General features: G+C 40.4%; 1 protein-coding gene across 1 annotated transcript in view; it reads right to left on the reverse strand.

Annotated features, from left to right (window-relative positions):
• TRPC7 (transient receptor potential cation channel subfamily C member 7) overlaps window positions 1-23,777 on the reverse strand; it is a 78,820-nt gene that overhangs the window by 23,185 nt on the left and 31,858 nt on the right. The window contains exons 5-6 of the mRNA XM_013945892.2: window positions 10,810-10,974; window positions 4,084-4,300 (exon numbers count right to left, since the gene is read on the reverse strand). Coding sequence (XP_013801346.2) covers window positions 4,084-4,300; window positions 10,810-10,974 — 382 coding nt within the window. The remainder of the gene's footprint in view (window positions 1-4,083; window positions 4,301-10,809; window positions 10,975-23,777) is intronic.

Here is a 23,777-nt window from a genome sequence, read left to right on the forward strand (position 1 = left end):
GCAAATTTCCAGGTGGCCTCCTGAGATTTTGTCTTTTTTGTGAACTCTTCTTCATCCTCTTTTCCAGAAGCTTTTGTGGTGTGGCATGAAAATGTATTTGCCTGACTAATTTAGAGACTCCTGGAAGCATGCAGTGTCCCAAGAGGTATAGTTGGAGGCTGGGTTGTAAGAAAGGAAACAAGTCACGGAATCTAGCCGGAGGGAGGAGGAATAAAGAATTGCCATGCTGTCAATCATCCTGCACTGGGAAGGATTTGAAAGAAAAAGAAAAGCTAAACTCTCTGTGACACCTGGGGTTAAGGCACCACTAGTCGGTGATGTCGGGAGCTGGAGACCTACCTTCTGGGGAAAGGCTATGGCCAGTATTTAGCATGCTGAAGAGCATAAGGTGTAGTTGGCGCAAGCATCTGCCTGTGTGTTTCCTCATCCTGGTGGCTCGTTAGTGCTTTATCTCCCCAATGTCCCTCCCAGGCAGATCCCATGAGCCACCTTGTGATATAGGCTGGGGCTCGTATAGCTCTGTCTCATGCATCGTGCAGAGCCGAAGGGCACGCTTGGGAGGGGACCCCTCTCACTGCTGCGCAACGTTGCACTCAGGCAGCTCCTCTGCTAAAATCTGTAGGTGTTTGACTGTGTAAAAGCAGGAACTTTATCCCTTAGCCGTCATTCACCACGAGTAAAATTTAATAACAAATAGCCGAAGGGAGAGGTGGAAGACTTGGTTTCTCAGGCACTGTCCCGGCGTGAGGATAAAATATTAAAGAAATACATTTCTAGCTTAAAAAAAATATCCCAGAAGAAATAAGTATGAGACATTAACCCGATGTATTATGTGTTCGTATCGTATAAAAAGTGCTAAAGCGCTTGAGGAAATACCATGTGTGAGGCATTGCCAAGCAGATCACTTGTTCACTGATGCCCATAAATGTCTTTTCTAGTTTAAATATTAACTCTCTCACCCAAATTTATTTCTAATCTAGGTCACTTAATATACCAAAGTCATAGATTAATGAAGTAGGAAATGTCTAAAACTGAGTAGACCGACTAACATTAGAATCACTCAGTGGAAGTATCACATTATTGGCCTATAATTTACATCATTCTTTTTGCCAACTTTGTGACAATCATTTTTTATCCATCCATATGGAAAAATGTCTATTCAAGACATGTAGAAGGGTTATAGCAATTATGTGGTCAGTACTGCTGGGTAATTGTATATGCATTGTGAGAGAGTAACTCAAAGCATCTCCTTAAGTAAAAATTCTGAGGAGAAAGAAAGCAGCTGAAATTCAGAAGATAGGATACAAGATGAGATATCAGAACAGAAATAATGACAGCCAATATGAGATTCGGGCAGAGCAGATTTGCTGGGATTTGTTTGTATTTCACTGCCCTGTTTTTGAGGCCCCTGGTTTTCTCCGACAGCTGTGTGACCTGCAGGCTCTGGGAGAAGCTCTTTCCCTCAGTCTGATGCCCGGAGAGGTGGGGATGTGAACAGAAGAAAAATCAGAAATGTCACCTTGATGGGCACTTCTGGGTTTAGCGGGGAAAAGAGTCAACTTACAGGTACAGGCAGTCTGGAAGGAAGATGGGAGTATGCAGGAAGAACTGTTCACCACCTGCGCACAGAAGGGACCCGTTTGTCAGATTTTTGTATCCTCTGGTCTAATACATAAATTACAAGCAGCTGATGTTAACGAGATGACTTTGAGCCTTCCCCAAGCCGCCAAAGGCTGTCGGATTAATCAAGACAGTTGTGCTCCGACTGCGTCTACTCCGAGCTTAGCTGCTGCCTCAGCTGCTTTTGCAGCAAGGATTTTGTCTCTCCAAACGAAACTTCTCTGCTTTCAGTGTGCGTTTTTGGCCGTCGCACTCGCGCAGAAAATCCCAGCCTTTCTGTGGGATGTGCGTGTGGCTTAGTTTTTACATCTCCAGCAAGATTAATTGCAGGCAGTGCAATCACAGGCTGCGCTCACTCCTGGTCACAGCACTCTATGTTCAAGTATCACCTTATCCTGGAATAATGCTATTCTGAATGTGGCTCATAATTTTACGATTGACAGCCAGATAACTCAGACAACCAAAAAAAGAACTAAGATCAGGGACCTGTAAATTAATTACTCAGAAGTAGTCGGCTGTGGTTGGAACAAGTAATGTGTCATCAGCATTCATCATTGCTGCCACAGTACGAGGGAGAAAAGAGAAGATACCGAAACAGAAGAAAGGGATTTACAAGCAGAGAATAAGTAAAATTACACTTTTTGATTGTGCTATGAACAGAAATGTAGGTAGCACACCTACACTGTCCAGTCTGAAAATAGCAATTGCAGATGTTACCAGGCAGGTTTAAACACAGATGTGTAGATTTAGTGCATAATGTTAGATTTACTATTTTTCAGCATATACTTAGTGTATACTCATCTTTGGGAAAGCATTTTGTAACTTTGCCTGTGATATTTATCTATAGTGTTTGCTCTTATTTGTTAATATTTGCACTTAAATATACATATCAATGATATCTATAATATTTTTGCACCAAAAAGCTGGGCAATTCACCATCCATTCTCCTTTCACAGCCCTTAAAATTCTGGGTCACATACAGGGCCCAGCAAGTGCCCAAGCCCTGAGCCAGCTCTCCACAGGCCACAGGCACCAAACTTTCTCTTTACTGTTGCTGAAACAATATTTGAAGCAGTAGGTAGGGAGATAGGTAACATGGCCATAGAACAGTCAGTGCTGATGTAGGCAGTCATTAGAAAATCTCATTATATTCGGAAGCCTGTACAATGAATCACTATTCTTCTCCCAGAAAACTGAAAACCTTCGCTTTAAATGAAATGTTTTCTCCTTCATCTCTCAGGAACTCACCCAGGCAGGCAGATACCTACTGCCTATGAGAACATAATACCTAGTCTAAAAGCTAATCATCTTGTCCCAACTGCTTTAATATCATTTTAAAAATATATTTTACAGACTTACTCAATTCAGTCTGGCATCTATTCAGTTTTTTCTTGCCTAATATCCTGTATGGGATTCTGCTTATTGCAGGGACAGGGAACAAAGAAATAGTGGCCAGCAGGTCGTCAGACAGAGCAGCCCTACCCTATTTTTCAGAGGGGTTTAATGCCATCAGTACTTGTGGAAACGGGAATTATTTGTCAAGCTGCAAGAAAAGAATCAAAATCATGGTGATGAGTAAAAATAGATACAGAAAAGGTAGATAAAGATTCTGCAGAGCTGATAAGCTCAATTTCCCAATAAATTTTTCTTAGTTTATTTAGATTAGTGGTTCAAGGTAGCAGACCCACCAGGAATAAATTGTGCCTACAGGAAAAGGCATACATCTCAATTTGCCTAAAACTCCCTGGCAGTTTAACTTGTGCCTCTGACATACTTTTGCACTTAGCAGAACTGATCCAAATGAAACAATACATTATTATTTTCAGAGACCTTCATTTCTTTTAAAAGATTTGAGCACTATGCTATCATCTCACCAGTAATAATTTCCTACTATGAATTTCATAAAATTCAACTCTTATTTACTTAGCACTTTTCAGCACTAGATCTCAGGCTGCTTTACAAAGACATAAACAACAGTACACCCATTTTGCAGATAAGGAAACTGAGGTTCAGTGAGTTATAGTAGGATCCCATGGCAATGGATCCTATTATAGCCTAAGACAGGCTAGTCAGCCATGTCCCAAGGGACACATTTTTTCTGCTAATTTTAGATGGACTTGAAAGGAGGTATATCCTGTAGAGAAGCTATAATTTTCTATGAATATGCTGCCTTCTTTAAGCTGCAATGATTAAACCAACTGAAGCAAGCAGACAGCATCTATAGCATTCATCATGCAAAGTGAGAAATCTGGAAAGTGGGAATTTTCTAAGAATCAATTAGTATTTTCAAAAGCAGTGACTGAGTCTTCTTTGATCTTATTTAAATCAATCAAAACACATCCATCGTCCCAAAATTTAGCCCCATTTTTTTTTCTTTGACATATCACCACCTTTAACGCTACAGTTATTCCCAGTCATTCTGAACATCCCCGAAGGACTAGGAGACATTTTGGTTTTACTTACCCAATACCCACTTCATGATCAGCAATTCTGTCCATGAGAACTGAGTTGTTTTTACTCTAAATATTTGTTTAGGATGATCTGTGATGGTCTCATTGGGAAGATTTTTTACTCCTTCAAATCGGTCTGAAGCATTCACTACTAACAGTCCAAGGAAGATTGTAAAAGAAACTGCGTGCGCCACAAACTTCATGAAGGGACTTCGGAGGGTCCGTCCCAACTGAAATGAAACATACACAAGACATAAGATATTTTTTTCTCATCCACTTCCTGGAAGATTTTTCTTGTAAAAATTTTAACAATTTGCCCGAGATGGAAATGATTTTAATTTTAGTAAAAACTTCAGAAATTAATTATAGACCATGAATTAAATCAGATTTGGATTTGTTCAAGTTGTTCTTTGCTACTACTAGACATTATGTACTGTATTACAAATTATGCCTTTTGGATCATTTTCTGTGTGTGTTAGTATCTTATATTGCACTGCTATGCCCACACATGATACGTAATTGTCCTGTCCATGTGATGAGTGGAAAATGAAGAGACAGGACATTTATATATGAGACAAATGTATATCTATTCACACACACTTATGTATGTGTGTGTGTGTGATATGAATGTATTCATGTGTGTCAATATAAATCCTACTTCTCTCCTCCTTAGAGCATCATGAACTGTTCCACATCAGAATCGCTTATTAATGTTCAGTTCTTCATTCATCAACACTGAGTAAGACATAGCATTCTGTTTAAAGATTCTTTAGTAATGTTTTTAATATACCCTGCTATGAGAGTGTTCTACTGTAATTACTACAAAAGTGGGAGATCCACTGATTAGAACACAGGGATTTATTTCAATACAATAAGCCAAGTGGAGTAACAGTGATCTGAGCCAAAATCTCTTCACTGTAGTGAATATTTGTTCCTTCTTGAAAAGTATTGCTTGCTAACTAATTTAAATAGTATCTCATTTTATATTTTCTGTGATCTAAGAAAATATTGCTCCAGAAATGTGTCAGAGCTAGAAGTTTTCTTTATGAGTGCAGGGACCAGTGCGCATGGCATTGGACACAACATACAGCAAAGAGAATGCCGTTCCATATGGGCCTTTTCCTCAAAATATCCCTCAGCGTGCATGGGATTTTTTGCATTTTATTACTCATTGATTAATCTCCCTCGATGATAAGTCTTAATAGCTACTGACTTAATCATAAAATTTCATAGGAAATATGAAAAAGGAATGAAAAGCTAAATTCCTTTTTCTCTTGATTGTCTCCAACAGCAGCTTTGTTCAAAGCCCATTTCTAAGGAGCCCAGGTCTCTCTGGTCATTGCAGAGCAGTAAATATTTTAAAACCAGGGCACAGTTATGCCAGGATTCTTTAGGTATAACAGAAATTTAATGGAAGCTTTATGATTCTGTTTCTTATCTCTTTTTCTTCTCTGAATTTTTAAAATGTCAAATAAATCTTTTATGAGGTTGACAGAACAGAAATACTTATTGGAAAATTTGCATGTTTCTAAATCCCAGAAAGACTTTCCAGAAATGAAAATGGAAAAGTCTGATCTGTTCTTGAGCCCTTAATAACATGTGTATGTCTCAGTGAAGTCAAGGAGGAAATGTTTAAACAGGTAGATGTTCACTGAATTGAAGTCTGAGTTTCCTTAGTCTTGTCTAGGAGTACCAGGGCAGATGTAGGGTTTTCTTCTGTTTAAATGAAGCATGTTAAAAACATTCCCATCATTTGTGACACTGTCTCTCTCTTCTACTGATAGTGGTACTGTACGCCTTGGTGTAGTGTTAATTCTGAGCAGTTTTTATGGCTGGTGTTGGCTAGATTTATATTTTATAGCAGAACTCCTTGTATTTCCAGTACAGGGTTGATGGAGTCATGGGATATTTGAAAACGTTACGATAGAAGGAAAGTCCCACATGATACTGACCTCAGATACTTCCCTCATATGACCTGCCCAAAGAAACTCATAGGGATAAGCAAAGCTACAACAACTATGGGCATGTGGGTCATTACCGAGAAGGTTTTAGGAAGATGCATTTGCAGTCTACCTAAGACTCATTTCTACTCTGAATTCACTGAAAAGGAAAAAGTGCTCTCCTGTGAGCCATGAATTCTCTCCAAATAATTAGACATTTTCTCTTGCCTATAGAAACGTAAAAAAAAGAGACATGAGTTTAAAGCTGTACAGTCTTGGTTATCAGAGAAATAATCCTGACTATTACAGAATCAAGTGAATTATATGGATAATTTCACTTAGTTCTTTACTAATTTAACAAAAGTCTGCATTTATTAGTTTTACATCAATGTTTTATCCTCTTTATTACTGAGGAAAGCCTATAATTTTTTTCTTGAGCTGATGTTTTTCATATCTTCTCAGAAATCTGATTTTTAGCCAAGTGCTACAAGAGGTGAAAGTGTTGACTAGAATATTCTATGAAAAATTAATGAAGCTTGAATTCCTTCTGTCAGCTTAATTCCTTATGACAATAACATATTTTTAAAGCAACATGATACGGTTAAATCCAAGGTGTGTAACTACTTGGATGTATCAATTTCTCAATTATTTTATTAAATCAAAATATCATGTTTCATCAAACTAGGTTTGCAGGGAAGTGTCTGGTTGTTAAGTTGACAGAAAGACTGACAGAATGTGAGTGCAAAGGTTCATTCTTAGGAGAATAGCTCATTTCATTACTTAATATCCTATCTGTATTACTGGAAAATAATAAATCACACAGACATGTCAAAAAGAAAATATATAAAATGTGATAGTGAAACAAAGTTGTCAAAATCCAAATTAATCTCAAGTTCAAGAGGTAGGAACAAATAACAATAGAAACTACTTAAAAAAAAGCTATTACTGTTTTCATTACTATACTCATAGCTTGAAGAATACTATGTTAGAAATCATATGTACGTTAACCGGGGAGGAAAATATCTAGAGTAAGAAGGTAGAGTTATGTCGTTAGGTGGAGTGAACAAATGAAGTTCCAGTGCTTAATTGGTGCGAGGTCTGTGCCGGCTGGAGCTGTGGCCCATAAATCCCCAGCATGGCTAAATGAAAGCAAGGGCACAGCCCAGGCAATGAGAGCTGTTCAGAAATGATCTCTGTTGGCATTATAATATTTGACTGTGTACTTCGACGGATCAGAGAAGAAAGAAAATACTTCTTGAAGATCTGCAAACATTCCAAACCTTCCTTGCTCTTGCCAACATGAAACTGGGCAGTAAATTGTGCAGTTTTTCCATCCTGTCTCTTATTTTCTCTTTTGATCACCAGTGAAACAAGTATTGGACACCAACATATAAATCATCAGTTAATTTCAGAGTCACGACTGCCATGAGGTGGATGAGTCGACCCAGCTAATTCAGCATAGGATAGGCTTACACGCTGGGAGTTTTGTCAACAGTCTGTGCATCCAGATGTGAATAAACAAAATTGCACCAAAATTGTTTTAATAAAGATGGCTCTGTGCAACTGAGTGCAAGAAAAGACTTAAGAGTCCAGTTGCAAAGTCAGCTAAATACTGTGTACTAAACTTTCAAGGGTAGTAATTGTATGGCATGTTCAAACACCGCAGAGCCTTTATTAAAGAAAACTTTCCATTAGGGAGTAAAGGCTTGAGAACATATTCTTTGCTGAGATACACTAGCGAAAGAATTATTCTGAGATATGAATTACTCTATTACTCTGTATCGAACTGCTAAATTTTACCAATATATCTTAAGACTGTGATGCCCCACAGTATTGGTCAGGACAGCTACTATAAGCTGTATTCCACATTACAGAGGTTTCCCTGACTTTTCTCACTGTCTTAGCTCAGAAATGGATCCCTGATAGGCCCGTATTCCCTAATGCAGTCACCTCTTACAAGAGCCATGTTAATACTCAGTTCAATAAACAAGGGGGAAAGGTGCAGATTTTCTTTCTGTAGTGCATAAGCAGAGGAGCTGGCTAAATCCACCTAAGCTAACTCCCTCCTTTCTGCCTGACTCGTAAAACAGACTCTTCCTCATTTCCTTCAGCGAAGATTGAACACAACGCCAGCCTCAGGCAAAGATCTGTCAAGAGACAGAGCCCCGTACAAAGGAGCCCTAAGCCGTGTTCACCACGTCCATGGACTACGGGGCTAGTTCAAAACAGTAACTCTCCGGAGGTTTTGTCTCTGCATTTTTCATGAAATGCAGCATCTGCTGAAGTCAGCAGAAGAGGTCCAGGAAAGCGACTTTGTTCTCTGGGGCCAACGAATGGGTCATGCGGTGCTGCTGGTTCCTACAGACTGAGGAGCTGTCCTCGCACCGGCAGGCAGCACCTTCGCCTGGGCACCCATGTGGCTTTTAGGCCAGGCCTGACCTGATTTTAATCTGAGCATCTAAGCTGATTGCAGTGAAGGAAAAATTATTTCGTTCTTACGCAGTTGTACAACATCAAAATTTTTTACATGACTTACAAACAAACAAACAATACCCTTGCAAAAAATGACAAGGACAAAATCAGGCTGCTCAGAGCAACCAGCATCACATGTAAATCTTCTTTTAATATGACCATCCTTTTAGAGAATCTACTGCATATGTAATTGTCCACAATAACACTGTGAGGGGATACAAGGTTCATATCTCAACCCTCAGCCCTTACTTCTAATAGCCACGATTCTGGGTGGAGTGCCAATACATTGGGGGAAACTGTGTTCATTATATCATTGTTCAGTTATTTATATCAGAAGTGCCAACCAAAAATCAAGACTACATTGTTCTGTTTGATGCAAAACCATGCATTAAAAGACAACTCTTTCCTGAAAAAACTTACAATTTAAATTTGATAGAAGGCTACATATATTTTCACAGTCTAAAGCAGGGAGAAGGAGAGAAAGGAGGTTCCATGAAAGGTTTAGCACAATGATATCAGGATCACTGAAAAATTAAGGGGGTTTGTGTTGTTCCCTTTCCCCATTTTTTCAATTCTAATACATCTACCTCGAGAAATTAAAAAAAAAAATTATCATTTCTCAATTATTTCTTATTTCTGCTGTAAAACTAATGGGTTTGCTTTGAAATGCTTTCCAGTTTAGTTCCTTTTCTATGTTTTTTTGTTTAAAGTCTCCATTTATTTCCAGCCTAGCTGTGTTCCCCAGCTATTGCTATATTCAGCCCCTTTAATTATGACAATATACCACAAATGTTGCAGTTGGCAGGTGTGTCAACTGGCAGCACACTGAAGAGAGGTGAAAGCAGTTAAAGAGCTTCCTAAATCCCTCCTGGACTGAGTTCTGAAATACAGGAGTCAACATGGTAATTCCATACACAAATTCCTGCTAAGACCTAGCCAAAACCACCCACAAAACAGCTCTGACTTCAGATGCACTTCTCTGTTCTGTGTGACATTTTAGAATCCTATTCAATATTTATAAAAGCTGTTAACTTTTGTGTTGATACAAATGTTGAGAAAATAAAGTTATATTCTCAAGCACTCTGAGAGAAAGTATTTGTCTTGAAGATGCTTTGGAGGACACCAAGCTTTAAACATGTTTTCTTACACGAGGTGTTCTGGAAGGCTATTTGTTTTCAGAGGTTTGTCTGGATGTACTAATGGATAACTCTTTTGAAATTATAGTCTTTCCTTAAAACCCATCAGAGCATCTATAGTTTCTTGGACCTGACAAATTTGGAAAGGATTCCTTACTGGTTTTAAAGGGAATGGGAGAAAATACTTTCAGGACTGAATAAAATACCCATGCCAGAGGTCATTTCTTTCAGATTTAAGCAGCTTTGATGAGCCTCTGCTGAAGACACTCTAACTTGGAATGGACGATATGGCCAGTATTGTTCCATGTGAAATGATTCCCCCCCGCCACCTTTTCTTTTATGTGGCAAGAACAGAGAAAAAGCTATTCATCATTCAGCCACACACCTATTCATCTCCACTTGTTTGAGCAGTCTCAGGATGGAAATCTCACTACAGAATTCAAACCATGGACAGCTCGAGCTTTAACACAAGCTAATGGCTGGCTCTGGTCCTTCGACCTCTAGGTCTTAGCAAAACTTTCCTGCTCCATCTGATGCTGTGAGACACAGCGCAACCGTAATTAGATACATAGCAACTTTTCGAGTTTCATCATCTTTTCCCTCAGCACTGCAGAGGTTGCATGATTAAGTCTAGTCTTCTCTGTGGCACTCAGCAGTCCCCCACGGCTTTGCAGAGCCTCAGATGCATGTGCCGTAATAATGCTCCGCTAACTAAAAATACAAGATCAGCAAGAAGTAGAAGAAAAGGGAAATAAGAAGCTCTGAAGAAGAGAGGAACCTGCAACACAGGGTACAGAAAAGGGAATGAGATCAGGGTGAACTAAAAGGGCAACAAAGGTCTTTTTCCTTTCTTATTCTCCATTTTTGTTGTTCTTCTATTCCTTCTTCATCCCACTTTCATACTGTCATCTCCTTTCCATTTCTTGTTGTTCCTATTCTTTTCTTCACACCTGCTGTCTCAACATTTCCTTCCCCCACCCCATCTTTTTTACTTTTAAGGATGAACTTTGGAGCATGCCTAATGGCTCCATTTGTGCATATCAAGAAACATCTGAAGTTTGCCCTCTTTTGAGGCAATCTTAGAGGCTAGAATTAATCATTTTGCAGCAGTATTACAGAAACATTTGTGACTTCATCCCAGGCCATGGATAGAAATGACCATAAACAAGATGCACCTTAATCAGTTTGTACCTTGCTGCAGGGAGCGATCCAGTATGCTATGGCGAGGAACGGCAGGCCGATGGAAACCCCGAAGACAGCCAAGAACTTCACAGCTATAGATTGCTGCCGTAAGCCTGAGAGGTTTTCATACCACATGGTGAGCAATTGCTGCTGGCAGTTGGGATGAGCAACAAACTGAAAGAGAAATAAAAATAAAAGTATCAGTAACATTGTCTGAAAGGGTGAGATTTCAGTGCATAACCTGCTGAATATACTAGCAGAGAGAGACAGGGACTTTGTAGTCCAGCGTGGCTTATGGTGCCACAAAACAGAAAACTGCACACCAGGCCCTTAAGGTTTCCACTTATTGGCAGAGCATGTTTCACTTCTCTGCTTCATGTCATTTATAGATATAAGCTATGTTTTAGCAGCCCATCTAGCTAAAACCCAAAGTCTGCCAGTGGCCAATACTGACAAAGCACCTCTGTGGGGTTGAGATTTGCAGCTCCATCTCCTGACTGTGATTTGAGCGTGTGGTCAGCACTGTCATCGTCAGTGAAACGAGAGACAAGTCTAAAAAACTTCGCACTGTATTAAAACCTCTGGGCTGCTGCACAGCGGATCTACAGACTGGATTCAGTAACACTTGCGTAGGTCTATTTGAACGATTATACAGAAAGCCCATAATTTCACACATAAGCATTTGTCTGGGGAGGGTTGTATGTTGGCAAATATGTAATTGTTTTGCTAAATAGGGACAAAAATTAATAGTTTTGTTAATAACAGTTCAGCTAATGACATTGCAAATCAAGAGCTTTCCACTGGAGTAAGGCACTAGAAAGGCAAATCCGCTTTTCCATGGCCTTTCTACATGTACCATAAGCAAAAGCAAGTAAGTCTTTGATTTATGAAAATGACACTATCAGAAAGTTCACAGACCAAAGATTATTTACAACGCAATATCACATTCATTCTTTTCAATATTTAACTGTTAACAACACTGGCAGCGGGAGGGAAGGGAATCACACCTGTGGAAACTTCTAAGATGGTGTACATCGAGACTGAGAAAAGAAATGGAGAGGCACTTTGATGTTAAGCTGAAAAAATCTCTGATAATTTGCTACAAACACACGACTGAAGTGTTAGGGCAGCTCAAACAAATTGGCTATTCAGCACTAATCGGACATTGTTTCTCTTCACTGCGTGTGGACCAGAATGAACCACTCTGCATGGTTCTCCTTCTCCTGTAACCTATAAAATGTCTGGCTGGTATTTTGCAGGGAGCAACTTTAAATGCTGTATCTCAGATTATCTTTAAAAAAAAATGACAGCTCATTCTTAACTGATGGGACAAATAATAGACAAATTTAAAAGCAGAAGAAAGAGCTGTGCTGCTCTGGTACAGAAAGTACGTGTTTTGTATCCTGTAGCTGAGACTCTTCTTCAGTTTATTGTTCAGAGGGAAAAAAGGGGGCTAGCAGCAGATAATTGAAAAGGGCAATTTCTTAATGGCAAAATTACAGCACCATCAGATCCTGCAGAAGAGTTTTATAATAAAGATTAAGCTTCTTTATTTCATATTGTTCTTCAGAGTGATTGAATTTAGAATGTGACTATCTTTTATCACAAAGAAAGATAATTAAAAAGCAAAATAACTAAGGGAAAAGATGAAAAATAAATATTGTTAATGTAGTTGATTGCATTAGCAGAGTTGAGTGTTTCATTTATGAGCTTTGAGGGTGAATATATGTTCTTAGAAGGGGAATGTAAAAACCTCAACTATTTCAAAAAGCAGAACTTTCTGGAGGTGAGGGGGAGGATAAGGGAGTAGAGAGAGACAGAGAGGAGGAAAGGGGAGGTTATATAGGGGTCTGCAGCTGCTGTTACCCCTGCCTGGCGTGGTGAACATGGTCCAGGTCTGGCAACCACCCCATTGCCCCACTACAGCCCTTCTGGCTGCAACCAGCTGCGATTTCAACAGTCGTGATAAAAGTGTGACTCTAGTGTCCACCAGAACGGGTCTTCAAAAAGCGACGCACAAAGCTGGAGAGTAGAGAAGACTCCCATCATGCTTGCACCCTCACTAGCTTTGTGACAGTGATTGCATGGGAAATTTAAAGGATTCTTTTCTAGATGTTTGCATAATAACAAACTGGTTATTGTGAGTTTTAATGATCAGTTCATTGCTACTGCAGATTGAAATACAGTCACACAGTAATTAGGATTGCTATGGAATAGTGCATTTTGTTCTTTAACAGCACATTAGTGGCCATTTAAAATGTGCTTCTTCAGATAAATTAGGCTCTGGGGCCTGCATTTTTCAAAAAAAGTTAAAAAAAGAAGAATTTACTACTCCCGCTTCAGAGTGAAGGAAGTTATTTGACCCTCTTTTTCCTTGAGACATTGTCCCCAGAAATATTACCATTTTATTATGCTTTCTTTTAAGTTATTTAGGGTAGGGGGAAAGTTTATCAAAAGATAGGTCTATAAATCATTAGTCCTAATCATTCTGAGCATTTAAAGCTTAAACTTGAAGTGATGGCAGCAGTATTACAAATAGGAATTTCCAAATGCTCAGTGTTTATGTTTGTTCTAATGCTGCTAGGGGGTATTATTTCTTTGGCAAATGGAAAAAAAAAGATTAACTGGAAGGAAAGTAGGCAGGGAACCGATTTCCTTTGTAAAATTTATTTTTGTATTTGATGAAGTCAACAGCAATTGTAGCAGCCAGTGGCATGGAAAGCCACGCTGGTACGTGTGCGGAGTCTGGAGGTGCAGGGCCAAAGCCACAGCCAGGGTTCCCTCGGCTCTTACAATTGCTCACCGCATTATGAGAATCGATTCAGACAAAGAAATTCAGTTGTCCTTGGCAATGAGACAGTCAAAGTCCTACGCTGGTTGGCACTTCAGAGAATTCCTCAGACATTTTAATCTGCTCACTGTTTCACTGTGTCTGGGAACAGCTACAAGGAAAATACAAACACGAGAAAATTGAGGAGGAATTGCCATAAAACTGAATTTATTGGGACAATTTATTTTGTACGAGACAATAAGGATTGGCAATGTGCCATAGAGTCTTGATGGTGTTCCTCTTTGATTATTACCAAAAATGAGGGGAAAATAAGATCAGGATAGGGAAGATAGTTCAAAATTCATTCATGCTCTTATTTGCTTACAGCAAGCAGTAGAGTGTTTCATTACACTTGCTCCATCAGCTACTAATGACATACCCAGTAACCCTTGGACAACGCTAACATCTCTCTATCAACATTTCAGAAATTAATCTTAGATTCTCATCAAACACATCACAGAGCTGTTTAACTTTCTCTCTTCCCTGGGAATGGGCACTGACACCAAGTTAAAGATTATACTAACAGTTTGCTTGGTATCATAGGCACAGAAAAGAACAGAGCTTGAGATAAAAGCTTCAAGGCAGAGTGCTTTAAAATGCAGTGAAAAATGGTGATATAGTAAAATTACAGAGGCCTAAATATTACAATGCTTTTTTCAAACAAAGTTCCTATTAAATATTGTTTTTCTTTATTCAGTACTGAAAAAGGGGCCAAGAGACTTTAAGGGACAAGCTGTGGCTGCTCCTGAGCTGTATCCCGGAAGGAGGGAAAGGCAGCAAGTGCTGCAACAAGCCAGTGTGGCTGGGGCTTTGCAGAAGGACAAGATATCCCTGAGTGAAAGGAAAGCACTGGCCATGGAGGAGATCGCATGGGTCCAAAAAGAGCTATTTAAAAGCACTAAGTGCTTATGCTCGTGGGCAGATCGAGCCCCCTCCAAGCTGATAGAGCTAATGCATCAGGACCCATGAGCTCCAGCAAACCACTTTCCACTACATCCCTGCTCAGAAGCTGCTGCGGCAGCTACGCGATCCCCTGCCACAGGGATCCTGCTAGGTGGTGGCAGTTCCCCTTGTATCATGCACACCTATGTGGTTTATGAGGAAAACCGTACCTCCCCCCAGCCTATCAGTTACATGTATTTTCTAAGTTACCAAGGTTAAAAAATCAGCATGTTGGGCTAAAGAGCCAGTCTAAATAGCAAAACAGCCAAAGTGACATTTTTGAGAGCCACCAAAGGACTCGGCAGTGCTGACAGCTCCAAAAGCTGTTGTTACTTGCTGGAGGTGATTAAACTAAGGGCTAGGTGTACCTTTGGCTAGAACAAGATAAAAAGCTTCCAAAGCCTTCAGCAGGGATTTAAAGGGCCCAAAGGAACAGCTTTCCACACGGAAATAAAGAGAAGGTTCTTGGAGACCCCTGAAGACATCACATTAAACACTAACTTTTCCACATGGCTGTCTAATTTGACGTATGACAGCTCTTTCTCCTGGCTTATCATGTATATGCATTGTGGGAAAGTACTTTACAGCTCTCATGACAGACAGTGAATTTTTTCTTCAACACACTTGTTCAAAAATGCATGAGTTTCCTTGCACAGACAATAAAGTACCTTTATATCTCTATAACTGTATAGGAAGTTCCACGAAACTGTAATACAGACACTTCCATGTCTTATTTACTGTCCATTATATTGAAGAGAGAAGGGGTCCGTCATGATGACCCCACTTATTGGTGCTGTTTAATATTAGCACTGCAGGTGCCTACAGCGTCCCTGGATTAGGTACCACAAAAACACCCTTTCCAAAACACACCGTGGTCCCTGTCTGAGCAGCATCCCTCCTGTCCCATGGCATGGACTGGATGAGTTACACCCGGAAAATAAGGACAGAAATTGAGGAAACTAAGAGCGTAAGCCAATGCTCAGACGTTAAACAGAAAAAAATAGATATACATTTTAGATAAATGAATGCTGTAAATCCATCAGCAGAAATAGGAAAACTTATGGCAAGTAAATGCCAGAGATCAGCTTCAGGTGACTGGAACTAATCACACAGAAACAACAGTGACTTTCTATAACTGAAATAAATTCCACTTCTCTTGAATGTAGAAATCTACCATCAGTGCAAAAGAATTAAGCACCCAGACAGGATTATCCTGCTTTACTAATGCACCTTGCGCTAAATAGCCAGGGGCTGAGGTAGGAAGGAAAAACTCATCAGTGAACCAGTGAAAACACTAAAAATCTCCACATCGGAACTAACAGCGCAAGCTTCTGACTTTAATATTCTGCTTCCAGCCAGGCATTCCCGTCACGTTCCCACCAACTCGTCCCTTCACCGTAAGCCTTAGAGCAAACGCAGGCAAAAGCCTGCGAACAAAAGCTGTAACTCAGGTGAACCGTGGTGTGTTTAATCAGTGAATGAGAGCTAGAAATGGAGCTACATAAACAGATTTTCAGGAGAACATTTGTAATGTCAGGAAATGCTGCAAGGGGCAGGGAAGAGCCATTTTTCTTTTGATCGTGTGGCTGTGTTCATGCCCTCAGAACAATCTTTCTGGGCTCATTATTAAACATTTATCTTTTTATGTAGCTCCCGTAAGCCTTCCATAGCATCAGCTAACACATTTTAAGCTGTAACACCTGCTCGTGGGAACCCTGACTTGGCTGTGCAATGCTTCAAATGCCAGAGATCCTAGTGGAAATGAGGAAACTTCTGGTGACTCATTTGAGCTAATTGCCATGCTGTGCCTCAAGTTACAAAGGAAAACGAGGGGAGCATCGAGTGGTTTTTCTACATGGATTTTCCCATTTTGACTGGTGTGTGACCAGGGAACAAAGGAGAAAACGCTGCATTAGCGTCATGAAGAAGACTTTATGGCACATCCTGGCAGAGAAAGGCAGACGGAGCAGCTGGACCGGCCGCGCTGGTGTTTCCCAGAGCCAGCTCTGCCCTGGGGGCATGTTGGCATCACTCATCAGCGGTGCTGGGCTGGAGCCAACACGCAGCGGGGCGAGGACCAAACCAGGGCTTCCCCTCCGCTTCCGCGGAGACAATATCGTGTTTCTCCCATCAAATCATGCAGCAAAGGGGATGCCAAAGTGCTCTTTCATTGGGTTGCTGGGGGCGTCCTGGGAGTCTCAGCAAACAAAGGCAAGGGCGGAAGAAACTCAGAGAAAGGGGAAAGCAGAATATTACTGCCGTGTCCTTGACTTCTCCAGTCAAAAGATTAAAATTTTTCTGCTATTTCACAAAAGAGGATCAGCTGAATCAAAGGGTCAGATATGCACACACACACAGACGAAGAAAAAAGACAAGGGAAACACCAAAACAAAACATTGCAGTTTTTTGCTTCTGAACTACTTTTCAGTTTTTCCTTTGGTATTTTAAGTATTGTTAAGGATCAAAGCCTAAATGAAGCAGCTTGACTTGTACTGAACAAAATATTTTGCTTGGACTGAAACTTTTTTTTTTGCAAAAATCTTGAAAAAACAAAATTGAAAAAATTTTTAGAACAGTTTTTGATCTGGAAAAAGACCCACCTACTTGCACTGTTGTTTCACCCAGCGCAGAGCAGGAGACAAGAGAGCTCAGTGGAGATTGCTGAAGCTTTCTATGGAAGGTACAGGGCAGGGAAAGGCCCATATATACATCAGCCTTTTTTCTTTTCATCTTTTACTTTGTGTTCCGAGTACCTTGACTGAACAAATGGTCCTTTGTTTTGAAGAAACTACTTTGGGACATTTTAACAAAACAAGATGGGATATAATATATTTGTTTTATGATCTGGAGTGTGAAAGGGACACAGAGATTTGCCTTTAGTGGTGCTCGCGCTACTAAATTACAGCAAATGAGATTGTTAGAGGGTAAATGTGGATGGAACTTGGCTCATAGGTTGCTGCAGTTTCTGATAATGGGTTTAAGTGATACTGTAGAAAGTTTAAGAATGAAATAGAAAACCACTTGGACTCAAAATCATTGCTCTCCTCTTTATAAATTAAAAATAATAAGTAAAATGAAGTTCCAACCCAAATATACGCTCTGTAGGATCTTTTCACAAAAGAAATCTGCTCTATTTATATAGTCAAATTCTGCCTGTGGCTCCAGGCCCAGTTTTTAAAACATTTTGCATGTGAGAAACCTAACAAGGGACAGTAAATCAGCTGACCCAAATTTCAACCAGAAAAAAATAAGAATTACATGAATCCCTGTTCAACTTAGACTGAAGAGAAACTTCAATAGATCAAGACCACTTTCAATAGGATATGACCAAGGCATCAGATAAAGAGAAATACTATGTGAGGAAGGGTCTCCTGCAGTATGAACCCCCTGGGCTATTGCAGTAATCGCAGAGACGCACAGAGAACATGAGGGATGAAAATGCCCCTGCCCTGAGAATTTCTGGAGCTTTTTCTCTGTTGCCGGGGTTCATTTGACTGTCTAATGGCATCACGCAAATATTCATGAGGTTCTTGCTCATCCTGTAGAAGAACTTTGTTACATTTCTGGTGAATATTCAAACTTGGTATCTAGAGTCTAAGATCAGTATTTACAAAGCAAAGAGAAAAGCATTTTACTTTAAGCAGAGCACGGATGACCTGGAATTACCAGGACAAAATAAAAATGGATTGTGCAATGTCAGACTCTGAATTACTTTCAAGGCTTAGGAAAAATGTTGTTACGACCTTAGTAACAAATTACTACCTTTTGTAAAACCTTTCAAAAGCACCTTTCTTAACCAAGAGAGTTTTCTTCTTAAAGCCATTTTGCAGTGGAGAAATACATTCTTGCATCAAATCCCAGGAGAACCATATACTCTCCAGCTTTATGGAAGTCCAATATCTGGACCCACTTGCTAGTTGACCTGAGTTATCTAAGCCAAATTTCTGATCCTGAACACTTTACGTCTTAGCACAGCAAGAATTTACAACTGCATATCCTTCCCGTCACTCAGTAAGCAAGTATGCTGTTTGGAATAGATATTCTGCTAAATCAATGACTATGTGAAGAGGATCAGGATCTCACTTTGCAGAGGTGACAAGAAGACAGAGCTGAGGGAATGGAGGTCAGCCCAGCATCCCAGTGCTTGCATAATTGCCCAAAGCCACCCATGCGTTGCAGAGCTAAAAATGAGACAGCGTTGTTCCTATGGAACGAGTAATGCGGATGGAAACAGGATTCAGCCAGGCTTAAAATGCTAATTAGACAGAAAATAAAACCAAATACAAACAAATTAGTTTAACAGAAAACAAAAATAATGGGGTAAGTAAAACTGCCAGGACCATTTCAAATGCAATTCGCCTATTGACAGAAAAGCTCTCGAGTGCTCAGTGAAAACACTGTTAATAATCCTCTTGGTAATGGAGGGGATAGAGGAGAATTTTTTTGTTGCTGCTGTTGTTCACTGTTACATTTTGAATTCATGTTATAAAATTAAGTTTGATATATTTGAGACACATAACTAGAGAATGTAGAATGTACAGGAGCTCTGTAATTGGTTCAGTTTAAAGCTTGTTCTATCTAAAGTTTCTTTATAATGTCACTTCCCTGAGATAAGGACATGGTCTCTTTTATGCTAAACATTTTTCTATAGTCTAGTGAATAAGGTGGTTGGGTTTCAAACAAATTCCAGTTTCATATTTTAGTGGGCTGTATGTTTTACCCAAAGATTTTTTGCTGATGTCTAGTTTCTCCTCTTTTTGCATGTATGAACAAATTCTTATCACTGAATTATTTATTTGAAAACAAGAAAATGAATTGGAAGTCCCAGCATCTAACATTCCAGGTTTTTTTCATATCTCTGCAGAATCAAGGCCACTTGGAAATCTTTATTTTAAGTATTCATCCGAAAAAAAAAAAGCTAGAACAGAAAGCCACTGAACAACAAACTCCCTTTGGTACCTATAAAAAAAACAATCACAGAAGCAAATTCATGGAGGGGGCACGGAATAAAGAAATTTAAAACACTATAGCCTGTCCCACCTTGAGAGAGCCTGAGCCATGGGCAGTCCTTCAGCAACGTAGTGAGGACTGGCTGGGTTGGTGCTCAGACTCAAACACCCCAGAGCAGACGTCCTGAACCCCGCAGAGCTGATGGAGAGGAAGAATCGCTCGTAGGACGAGACTCCTCTTGCCATAAGGTGGAGTCCCGACAGCCAAGTCGAACGTAGACATGTAAAGGTAGGTGGTGAAAAACCCAGGCAGGAGAGCTGCACACAGGGTCTCTGCCCATGGAGCCACCCAGATTTGAACACCGCTTGGCAGAATCCCCTCAATAACTTAAAATACTGAATCTTATCCTCTTCTTGAGGCTTTGTACTCCTCTTCCTCTGACCTTCCATCCAAAATGCACATTAGCAGATCTATGTCTGCAGAGGGAGATGAAGCCAAAATTGGGAGCATCTGAGGTCAGGTTTATAGCAGATCATTTTAATTGCTACTTTCTAAGATAGTTTTAATATTAATAAAGGGAATTTTAAGTCCTTTTATCTGTGATGGGGATGTAGGCAAAGGACCCAGTGCATGCCCCTGCTCTCTTGTCATTGTCTTGATGGACTTCTAAGACCCTGTGGCACTTTGCAAATGAAAATAATTAAGTCTGCATATTGCAGTAAATTGGGAATATTGCAAACACCAGTCAGGATGGAGAAATGATTCATTCAAGCTTTGAGAGGATGGATGTATGGGCAGGAAATAACAAAATGAGATTCATCTTGGAAAATAAAAGAAATTAAAACATCTGGGTGAAAGGAAATCATCAGAACCACAGATTTTAGTGGGAGGAAGGAACCTTGCTAATGAAATACCCAGAGACACAGAAACACTTTCTGTGAGGAAAGGAAGTAATTCCTTCCCTTTCCAATCTCTGACTAAAGGCCTGTAATACACAATTAAAAATGTAGAAAGAGGCTGAAAAATTACATGGAAAAGTTTAGAGTCCAGAATGACCACCGTGTTTCTACAGCTCACACAGAAAGTAGACTACATTTGTACTTTATCGACTGGCTTTCCAGTGTCGGAGACACGAGACACTTTTCATCCCTCTACCAGAATCCAGGCCAGCATCGAAGCCACATGACCTGTTAAATACTTCTGAAACTAAAGAGGTGAGAAAACTTACCAGGGATTATAGAAAAAGAGCAAAAAGCCAGCTTCCTAAAAACATTTCTTCTTGAGAAGCTCTCCTCCTTCTGGCCTCACATTTGGACAATAAAACATAACCCTTTCCTGCTTCAAGCCATACCTGCGAGATGTTATAGAAGATCACAGCTCGTCCTGTGGGAAATTTCTAAATTTCATTTTGATCCAAAGCAGGGCAAGCAACCACAAGAGAGATTTCCTGTGATCTAGACATCTCTGAAAGCTGCCAGCTTGGAGCTGAAACATTTCATTTTGGTTACGACCACGTAGCTTTCTGGTGGCGGTAAGAAAAATGTTTGGGCTGTCTGAGAGGCAGTGGGCCGAGGGACCCTCTTCCCTCTCTTTCCCTGCAGCGGTTCATCCCCAGGACACAGCATCGCAGGATAACTGCAAATTCAGAGTGCACAGAGCCCTCAGCAACCCACCATGGCGCGGCACACACGTGCTCTTAGCTCTCACAAGGGCCAAGTGTCTGCACTTCTTGTCAGCTCTGGGCTTTTCCAGCCCTCCGCTCTCTGGTGTACGTACTTCTGCTTCGCTCACAAACACCGAGCTTTTCCAGTTATCCTTGCAAATGATGTGTTAGTCAAGCCCTGCTCCAGCCTGTGTCAGTTATCGCACATTTATCGGAGGGGTCAGAGCTGGCTCCTCAGCGGGAGCAGAAGCTCGTGCTTTTACCCATCAAAGGACTACCCTGATGCTCCTCTGGCTCCCGTGCGAGCATTTAGCAAGAGCTAGGACTTCGTATGCCCTTGAGTACCTGAGTTGCATGACCAATGCAGTGAAAAATTATAATTTAATGCAGCCAGGAGTATTCTGCTTGGAGCATCATCCATACGTTAATTATTAATAATATAGTTATGAGAAAAGTTCCTGTTCCAGCTCTCTATTAAATAGGATTTACACAGCCATCTGGTGTTCTGTTTAATTCTTATTAATTTTTTTCCTCAAACCCAATTTGTGTGTCTTACTGTTAATTAAATTAAAACTCGTGAAAGAGAAAGGTGCTCTGGCTTTGTGATGGCCATGAGCTGAGCTGCTAACTGAGAAAACAGAGTTGGGCACTCGACATTTGCAATTAAAAAGAACACAGCAACCATGATTCTGACATTGGGAGCAAAGGAGAATAGGTGTCACCTCCTAAAGAGAAGCTCTGGCTTTCGACCTAAAGGTAACGTCAACATATAAACAACTTGCCAACGTGAAAGGAGGACAAGAGAAGAGTGTAGCAGTAAGGACAAAAAAGAGAACAGAAAATATTTAAATGTTCTGTAAAGCTAATATACACCACTAAAATGGTTTTGTAGTGCTATATCAAAAGCTGTGCATTTCCTCACTATCAGTTCTCCACACGAATGGATAAATCTCTGGCCTAACTTTTCACTAGCCCCTTCTTTGAGTAAATGTCCTGTGATGAAAGGACAGCTGGGTTCAGACAGAGGAAGGGAAAGTCTTCCCAGCTGCTCACTGGTAGAAGGTTGGTTCCCCTCACTGGAAAAAATCACCCCCAGGTTTAATAAGAGATGAATTCACTCATAAGGAAAATCTGTGCCACCTTTGTGTTTCCAGTATCTGACTGGAATCAAAATTGTTTCATTGCTTCAAGGCAAGAAAAAGCATTGCTGCGCAATTTCCAGTCAAGAACATGAAGTTACTCTCACTTAGATGTTGTACGCCTACACGGCGAATGACTGAAAGCATCCTTGGCTGAAGGAGCTTTCCCGGTAAAGCTGTATGAAAAGTGGTTGATACTACCTCCCTCAGAGAAGGGGGACGCTCTATTGCTTCAGGACAGATGAACTTTTCAAGGGTCAGAACTGTGCTGGAATGCACCTGGTTTGGTGTTAGTCTGGTTCCTGCAGAGTTTAAGTGAAAAAGCATAGAAAAGTTCTGAAACTAGCGCCGTGGCTAAAATCAGTTTTGTTTTCTTCCATCAGGACCAGAACTCAAATTTGGCAGCTCAAACCACTCTTGGCTGTTGTCCATCAGAAGCAGCCAGCCTAAACAATTATCGCTTCACCTTAACATCACTTTAAATTTTGCCACTTCCGTGCATTCTGAGCAAGTGCTGGAGAACCGCCACGGCATTTGCTCGCACACTGTGACAAGCCCCCTCTTACGTTATCCAAGGAAATCACGTGAACAGCCTTGCTATGCTCTGCATCAGCAGCAAGGCGCTTTGCTGCTCTTTCCCACACACCCCCTTTCCGCAGAATACAGGCACCCGCTGCCTTCGCCGGGGGGTCCGCACAGCTGGAAGAGAGAGAAACCCCTTCCTGACCGGCGCATGCAAGGGCGAAGCATAGCTAAATAATGCCAGGGGAGACAACAGTGAATTTGCTACAATCCCGTAACACAGTCCATTTCTTGGAAAGTATCCAGGACTTATTAAATGCCCAAATGTTTGCAAATTGTTTATTTCACTCTTGACAAAATGTTCCCATTGTAACATTTGGAATTGTTTTAGAGGAATCATGAATCATTAAGACAGATAATTTAAAGAGAGCCGTGATTCTGTAAAACTTGAATTCGAGGACTTCTGAATGCAGTTGTCCAAGAATCCTGGGGTACAGAGTGGTTATTTAGTTCTTTTCATGAAGAGTAGAGGACTGGAGAAACGTGGAGATTTTAAAGACCATTTTGTAAAATACAGCAATTTTAGCTTTCTCCTGGCTGTGAAACATGTACAAGTAGAGTTTCTTAATTCTTCAGTCACCTTCTATATAAAGTGCCTCCATTATGTTGTAGAAAGATGAAGTTGCTCTCTTGCCAGTGTCTTATATCTGCTAGTAGTTTGTTTTGTACAAAGAAAAGAAAAAGAGAGGGAAAAAAAGAAAAGAAACAAACAAGGACATGAAGTTTGGAACCTCTGATGCATTCCTGAATGACTTTCCAAGGTTCATCTCAAACGTTCTAAGGTACTAATAGAAATAAAAGATACTGATCAATAAAACTACCTCCTGTCTGTTGAACTGTGAATTGCTTTTTGGAAGAACAGAGGGACAAA

The sequence above is a fragment of the Apteryx mantelli genome, chromosome 14 (genome assembly GCF_036417845.1).
Source record: "Apteryx mantelli isolate bAptMan1 chromosome 14, bAptMan1.hap1, whole genome shotgun sequence".
NCBI lineage: Eukaryota > Metazoa > Chordata > Aves > Apterygiformes > Apterygidae > Apteryx > Apteryx mantelli.